Source organism: Crassostrea angulata, chromosome 10 (assembly GCF_025612915.1).
Source record: "Crassostrea angulata isolate pt1a10 chromosome 10, ASM2561291v2, whole genome shotgun sequence".
Lineage (NCBI taxonomy): Eukaryota > Metazoa > Mollusca > Bivalvia > Ostreida > Ostreidae > Magallana > Magallana angulata.
This window is the reverse complement of record NC_069120.1, coordinates 46,414,121-46,423,041: the sequence shown is the minus strand read 5'-3', so window position 1 is coordinate 46,423,041 and position 8,921 is coordinate 46,414,121. Positions and strand designations below refer to the sequence as shown.

General features: G+C 33.3%; 1 protein-coding gene across 1 annotated transcript; it reads right to left on the bottom strand.

Annotated features, from left to right (window-relative positions):
* Positions 1-6,237: 6,237 nt before the first annotated feature.
* Positions 6,238-8,921, bottom strand: LOC128166002 (F-box/LRR-repeat protein 12-like; the record flags this gene model as incomplete). The annotated part of the gene is made up of 3 exons (XM_052830922.1): positions 6,238-7,465; positions 8,083-8,243; positions 8,761-8,921. Coding segments are annotated over 3 exons (1,068 nt in total), but the record flags the coding sequence as incomplete, so codon positions are not given.

The following is an 8,921-nucleotide window of genomic DNA, read 5'->3' as shown; positions in this document are numbered from 1 at the left end:
TTATTGATGAAAATACCATGAAAAGCTTATTTACAATAAAGTTTAAAAAATATTACAGGGACCAGTGCTGAAGGTCAATATAACAGCGGTACATTTAAATATGTCGGTGTGTTAAAAGGTTTTTTTTCTGCAGCAATTTGAAACTGCCTGAAGTAATGCTGATGATGCGCAGTGTATAACTGAGGATTAATCATTGAATTCTACCAATGTAATAACAAATTATTAAAATTAAATATATAAATATGACAGAGATACGGTAATTGAATTTAATAGAGATATATGTAATCTCGAATTTTGATGCATTACTGTAACAGTCTGTGTACATTAATTTCATGATTATTTTACTTGTTTCAAGGCTTCAATATTTTCACCCAATCCTGGTGCTTTACAGCAGTTAGATGCCAGGGTTCAGTCCTTTGAAATGTTTTGTTTCCCATTTTCCCGTGGGCTCGACGTGCGTTCATGTGCGCTCACCGTGCGTTCACTTGCGCTCTCCGCTCCGTTCCCGCTCATCGTTCACAAAACGCCCACCGTGCGTTCACAAAGATTGCGCCTTGCGCTCAATGCATTCGTTTTGTGTTCACTTATTGTTTAGTCAGAAATATTATATTTAGGCTTATAACAATACAAACAATGTAGTTTATTGTTATTATTTCCTGATTACCAACGAAACAATACCTCCCGGGGCACTCCGAATAAATCGTTTATCTTGCGTTCACATAGAGTACATATATCGTTCAACGTTCACTTTGCGCTTGCGTTTGCGCTATGCGTTCGCTCACAGTTCACCGTTCATAAGCGCTATCCAAATTCGGCCCATTGTGCACTCACTGCGTTCGTTTAGAGTGCACTCACTTTGCGCTCACCGTTCACGAACTGTTCAAGTGAAAAATAAAACCTTTTAGCGACTGTGTATATGTAATGGATATACTAGTATGCCGAAAGCAGTTCTGTATGAAATAATATAAAACAGTTTCGAGGCCCGTTATAGGGCCAAGAACTGTGATATTTTTTGATACATAATTGTTTGAGGCATATATCGTACTTAAATCACTCCATTGAATATCATTGTTGATTCCTGAGACAGTCCGATTTTAAAGAATAACAGTCTTATTAAGAAGCTCTTTAATATATCGGACTGTCACAAGTAAAAATTTTGACTGCTGGAACAAGGGAATGACATTGCAGCAGTGTTTTAATGTTCATTAATTAAATGAAAAAAGAATATCGATTTCTTTAAAAATATTCTTATGAGTTAATTATTCCTTATAAATGCCATAACGTCTATTCATTTACATTTCATTTTTTCTAGTGATATTCGTGTCTTTTGAGAATTGTTCCAAGTGATAAGCTATCCGTAAATGTCTTGAGAATTAAGATCATATTTCAGAGAGAGAGAGAGAGAGAGAGAGAGAGAGAGAGAGAGAGAGAGAGAGAGAGAGAGAGAGAGAGAGAGAGAATGTGGGTTTACTATTTTGAAGGGAAGATAGGTTGATAGATTTGTAATGAACCCGGCCGTAAATCCATTTTTTTCAGAGGGTAGGGAAGGGGGGGGGGTTGAATGGAAACAAATACTGATTTTAATCTCTCTGTACTCATCGTTTTTTTTTTTAAAGAAAGGGCCCGGCAATCTGAATTTTTTTTATATGCCATACAAAAAAAACTTTAATTAGATTTAATACGCATAAAATAATCAAAGATAATTTTAATCGAGAATTTTATAGGCAAAATAAGTCACCGATGTACACACATTTAGGGTGTTTTTTTTATTTTATTGGACAAATGATCAACAAAGACATCGGAATTAGGATTAGACTTCTATTCTAATAGATTCTAAGCTGTGTATACCAAAAGCCGTCTTCATCGAAACGGACACAATCGATCTTTTAAGAAAGGAGTGTAACTGCATGTAACGGATCACCGGAAATACATTGACCACGCAACGAATTTAATCAACACTGATCAACAGGTGGCTGATAAAGAAAAGACGTATGCATTGGCAAAATGTTGTTATGCAAGGTACGATGGCTTAATATTCAATTACAGCTGTACTTAGGAATTAAATAATCAAGTATTTTGATGGAATAAGTTAAGTTTTTCATATATGTAGGATTACATGTTTACACGTGATGTCGACTGTCTTTCTCCCGCGGTATTCAGGAACACGTACTTGTTGAAAAAATCGCTTGCATCTTTCCTATCCTATGTGACAAAAAACCCACAACTAGCTACTTATACATGCTATCAATTATTCTACATAAAGGTATAGGAATATATATATTTACTTACGTACGTACAATGTTAACTTTGCCAATTTAATTTTTTTCTGTTTGTAGCAATGTTCATGTATCTCATACTCTACTGCAATTGAATAATACTGTGGTACATAGAAATAATGCTTTTTAAAAATGCAGACTTTACTGGTAAATTCTATTGGCAAAATACTGAAAGAACTCAAGATTCCATGTACAGATTCAACTGACGTCGCAAACGTCAAACTATGACGTCATTGATGATGCACGTTGTAAGCATGAATCCACAGTATAAAATTACTAGATAAAACATGTTAAAGATCAGTTTATATGCAATTCTTCCTCAAATATTTAATAAAATGATAATTTTGTAAATAATCACAAATAATTCTTTATCATTATTAATTGAATTCTGCTATTTCAATAAAAAGGAAGCAAATAATTACCCTAAAAAAGAGTGGTCTGTTTTATTTTCTGTTACTAAAATTTTCAAAATTTGTAAAATACACATTGGCCACACTTGAGTACCTCTACGAAATTTTGCAGACAGAAGCATTTATGCAATATCTCTCAGTTTTAAAAGTTTCAAAGAGGTACTCAAGTGTGGCCACATTCAAAATTGGGAAATAGTGCAGTAAAATCTACAATTTTCAGCTATTTTTAACGATCATAGTATGTTTGATGATGCGCATGTGCTAAACGGTGGGGCCGAAGTGAAAAAAATTCATATGCATAGATGCAGAATATTGCGCCCTACATTATAAGTAATTACAATTTGTATTGTTTCAAACTTGAGTTTTGTGAAAATTTTAAGGCACATTTTGATGCTTGGTGGCTCTAGCTCTTTAAGCTCCGTTCTCCATGGTTTTTTTTAGTTAGATATTTATTATGACTTTAAATTAAAAATACAATATATAAGGTTGGTTTTCGAATAATTTTCTCTCACTTGATGGTCTTTTTTTTACATTATTCAAAATTGACTAAACTGGTTGATTCGATAATGAGAACGAGTTACTAATCTTTAACACTTCCTGTTTCTTTGATCACATCCTGTTTCGTTTTTGATCAACCGACGCGAAAGGTTCATTCAATAATATATGTAAGTTTTGAGTAGAGTTTACCATTAAGGGAATGTTTAACAATTCGTTATATAGTCATTTTTATCAAAGCAATTTTTATATATTGTGTAAGAAGGTTTTTAAAGAAGATTTTGCGAACACATGCAGAGTAAATTCGAAATGGAGTACACGTCCTATTGTTTCAATGAGAATACAGAGTCCAAGTGCTACTGTTTGTGACCTATAGGGGCTACTGGTTTTTTTTAAATCTTGATATATTGAAGGTTGTGTGATAAATATTGCCATTAAATATACCCCAAAAAAGGATATAAATTTACAGTGCAAAAATGGGGAAAATATTTAATATCCGCATAAATATGTACACAATGTTAGCTTTTAAGTCAGCCGGTGGGATATATTAAATATAATATCCAGAACAGTCAGAGTATGCTAGTAATCTTTTTTTGTTTTAGAACATAACCCACTTTTTCATCCAATCAGAAGTCCCTAAATATTCTATTAGGTGATGTTTTTAATTGTTAAGAATTTCTCTAAATTCACAGCGACGTCACATTTCGATCGACAGCTAAGACAGCCATGAACAAAGTAGAGAGATAGTGTCTGAACAGTCTGCTGAATGGCGTAGAACTTTTGATGAGTCAATGAGTGGTTATGTTCTAAGCAAGTTACATGTAAATAATATGTAGTAAAATTTACGCAATTAAGGGGCTCGGTCACTTCATTGAATTTTACTTACCAGTAATATGATCTAACTATTACGTGGTGTACACTTATCACTTGATCACACAATGTATCAATGATTGCACATATATGATATATATATATATCTTTATTTTTAGATAATGTACCGACTAATTAAATAGATTACAACAACTTTTAGTAAGCATGTTTTTCTGTAACTCTACAGTTTGAGAGTGATCCCCAAGAAGTTTTTGATATACTGAGGGATCAATTTCTCAACTATAGGGTTACAAAAAAGCTCGTTTACCAAATATTGTTTAATTTTGTGTATTTAAACGCAGATTTAGTTTTTCAATATTTTTTGCCAAATAAAAAAAGATCTTTTTTTTTTTTTTTGCACTGTATTTCTATATCCCGTTTGGGCGATTATTCCCAACATGTGCAATACATGTAAACATGTAGACCACAGGCACTTGTTTCTGCATTGAGGTAAACACAAATAGTATAGTATTTACAGAGGGTGTGTATTATTCTAATATTCAATGTAGTATGTGGTATAGATTTTACTGGTATATATCTTGTATTCTAACTTGTATCTTACAGCATGTCTCTTGCAGTCTTTGTGAACAAAAATAATTGTATGTCTCGTCATTTATAGTTGGCATCTTTAAAACTATACAATGTTTGACTGGGATTGGAGAGAGATGCTGATGAGTATGATAAAGTGGGCAGCAACAGATCCTTGGAACTTTGTTTATTATGTGCTTCTCTGTTTGTCACCCCTGTTCTTGATCAGTGCTGTTCTAGCATGGAATTTAGCAAAACAAATTGAAGCCAAGGAAAAGGAACAGAAGAAAAAGGCCAAACGTGAAGCAAACATTAACAAAATCAAGAAACAACAGAAATCTAAAAAGACCGATTAATAGTGATCAAATATCACCAATGTCAGGGAAACAAATGTTTTCTTTATGATGGAATATACTGTTGACTTTATTACATTATTAATTTATGGGTCACCAAACTCTGTACATGTATATGTATAAAAATGTCTTGAGTGAATTTAAATGTATTTAATGTTCCATTAGAAATTGTATTCTGTATACATTCATTTTTATTTTTTATTCATTAATTTTATTAAAATAAAACTTTAAATAAGATGTCTTTCAAGGTATTTTTCATGTAGTCAGTTTGAATATTAACAGAGGGTTTAACATGTAAATTGTTCAAATAGTTTCACCTTACATTATTCTTGCATGTACTAAATACATCATACAATTTCATTGACTGTTCAGGCCACCAGAGTTACAGAAAGAGGCATATCATCTACCACACCCTCCCTTTTATCATCCCTATTTTCATGAATTGTTAATGTTACTTTAAAACTTTTTGATCCTCACATTTTTTACATAAGAACACCTTGAAAAAATTGTGTAGATATTTGAATACAGGATCTATTTTGTCACTCATTGTCCAGATATTTTGTATTATGCCTCCATTAAGCTGATTTCATTACTTCTAGTGTTGCTCAGGTGAGCAATGTGGCCCATAGGCCTCTTGTTTAAAATGATCTGATCCATTAACTAAACATATGCATGTAATTTTTCATCCACAAATTTTAACTCATCAATTTATTGGGCACTGAATACTGTATTGTAATTAATATCAAAAGTCATGCTATGGCTCCTTTTCCATGCTAACCATTTAGCCCATGGGCCTTTTTTTTAAATTAAAGTAAAGGGGAATTACTGGTACAACAACTGAATTGAATTTTCATTTTTTAGCTGGGCTTTGCTGAAAGCAGAGTCCTGGCTGTAGGCAGGCAAATCACCAGTGATACTAAAAATAGCACAACTTCAAAAGTAAACAAAAAACCAAACAGCGTCAAAGTAAAAACTTCCGCTGTACCAAATAGTTACACAGAGGGCCATGTTCTTATTAAATACGTGTTTTTTAAACAAGACTACGCAATTTGGGCACATATACAATGCGCATGAATTTCCATGAACTACTTTTCAGAGCATTGGTGTTTGGCTGCAAGTAATGAAGGGAAGGGGGTTGATTTTATAACGCTCGTTTCAAATTTCAATGCAACTGTTGATTTTTTTCTACTAGACAGACACATTTTTATTTATAGCCGCTAACAAAACAAATCAGTCGCTCTCTGGTGCATGAGAGAGAGAGAGATAGCCAGTTTTTACTACAAAATATGCATAATGACACATCAAAAGAGTCCGGCTTTCAGTACTACTTCAGTACTTTGTTTATTTTACTATTCCTGAGTCAACTTATGTACAATGTAAATAATATATTTCACATGTATACTAAATATTGAAAAAAAAAAACAGAAGAAAAATTAAATTTAAAACTATCACAGAACAAAAATTATATAAATATTAATCTAGATGCAATACTCACATTTCAACACATGCTAAATTTGAATTGCTTATAATATTTCTAATGATAAGCCAATGTCAATATTCATAATAAATAATATTATATCTTAGTTAAACATTTGAATCTACTTAAGGAATATGTTTTTAAAAATCTCAAAAGTATATAAATACATGCATGTACATGGTCAAAATAAATTATAATAAATAATAAAAATGTTCAAGCATACCAGTATATGCTAATAAACTGTGTAGTGAAATCAGATAGTCATGCAGTTTTTGTATGCCTTTCTATATAAACAGTACATATACATGTACTAGGATGAAACCACAGCAGAACTGCAACTTTTAACACATCTCACCATTTTGACTGAGCATTCTAACAAGATGGACTCCAAATCCTCTACTTGTTGATGTCCCATCTCAGAGGAACAAATTTCCAGAAGTTTTATTTTTTTCAAGTATGGTTCTATGTTTACAAATGAATCGTACTTCATCAAACAGCAGGCCACATTAAGGGTCTCCAACTTCTTCAAACCAGAGAGGAGAACCTTCAGTACATCTGAAGTTAATGGTTTGCAGCCTTGTAAATTCAAATGTTTCAGAGAGACCATGTGACGTGTCATGTGATGAGCTGCCAGTTCAAAGTTCTGATTTTTGTTTTCAATGGCAGCATCCCCAATCTCCATCCTTTCTAAGCTTGCCATTTGTTGTGCTGCCTTTGACAAACCTTCTGCTGTTACTCTGTAACAACCATTCATTATTAGTACTTTTAGCTGGTCTGTGCCACACACATACGACAACTCTCTATCATCAAATCTCACAGTTCTGGACACATCTAAATACGACAACTCTGGCAAATCTCTTGTAAAATGCTTCATCAAACCTGGCTCAATAGCACAATTTTCTAGCGTTAATTTGACTAGACCTGAAGGCAGCAGACTGGGATCCAAGTTCATTGTGTTGCAATTTTTTAGGTGAATTTCTTTCAAGTTTGGACACCTTTCTTTTAGATCCTTCAACATGGCATCTGACAAAGAATAAGCACCAAACTTTGGTTTTCCTATAAAAAATAAAAACCCCAAGATTATAAACATTTTAATGCAATAAAATAAGTCAACTTTAGTATATACCCAACCTTTATACATTGAAGACGTGTATTTGTTGTAAGTCAATATTCACCTCATCTTCCCAAGTCTAGGGTTTCTGATCTGCTCTGCTCTATATACACCCTTGACCGAACTGGCAATAGATATGTGGGTTTACTATTTCTTCATCTATCGAGATTACACATTTTTGAACTGCCGCAACCTCTCGTTTTGACCAATCAGAAAAGTGATTGAAATGAAATACTTAACAGCATGGCTGCGCCCATGTACAAGTTGTTTAAAAAATTTTAATTTAAAGAAAAGTTGAATTTCATTGGACTAAAACCAGTAGTGCTAAGTAAAGTAACTTATAAGCATGTCCATATTTTATAATGACAACAGAGCAATGTTAATCGTTGAACCATTAACATCAATCATGAAACACTGTTTCTTATTTGATCATGCAAACTTTTATGACACCAAGCAGAGAGTCGGGTTTCTAGTCACGTCAAACTACATGTATGCAAGTTCAGTCAGAGTTTATGTAGAGAGGAGCAGATCAGAAACCATTGACTTGAGAAAATGAATTCACCTGTGTCCAAGAAACCTTTGATCTTAATGGAGAGCAAACATTCAGACAGGTGACTTCGAATCAATTTCCACATCTTCTTTAAATCAAGGCGATAGTTCAGGAGATCAACATGCCTCCATAGAGTGTTATCACGAACTATTCTTCTCCATTGTCTGCAGACCCTGTAATTCAATTAGAATGAACACCATTTAATCATTGAAATATAAATAATTCTAGTTTATATAGGGTCATCAGGTTTTTTTTTGTCATTTCAGCATTTCTTTAGCATCAGTTACAGATTAGGTGGGGTTAATATGCATTCTAATGAAGATGACAATCCCCTGTATCTGTTTATACAATCGAAACCTTATCCACATGCTTTTGGTAGAAAAATGCACATTGTAGAAACCAGTATTCATATGTCATTTCTAACAACATTTGGTTGATTATGCTTCAAAGGGAGGTGACTGGGGGTTTCAATTTATATTGTGTCAACAACGGGAAATGGAATATTTTGAAATCAGAAATGTACGGCGTGCCTCGTGCCCATGATCAAGACAATTTTGCTAAATACAAGTTTCATCTTACTTTTTAACCTAGTTTTTGCTCAGACTGTGTCAATACCCTCTGACTTTGTCTGGCCTTTCTATGGGGAAAAAAATAATCATTATCGACGGTTCAACAAGGACCGATATTTACCTGCCAGCAATACAAAGCTCTTTCACAGCAAGATACTCAAATATTTTCAACAAAAGATTTTCTGGTAAATCATCCATTCTATTCATTATTTCATATGAAACAGCACACTGTTTCGGACTTCCAAAATATTTCAAAACCGAAAGTAGGTTTCCTTTGGAAGA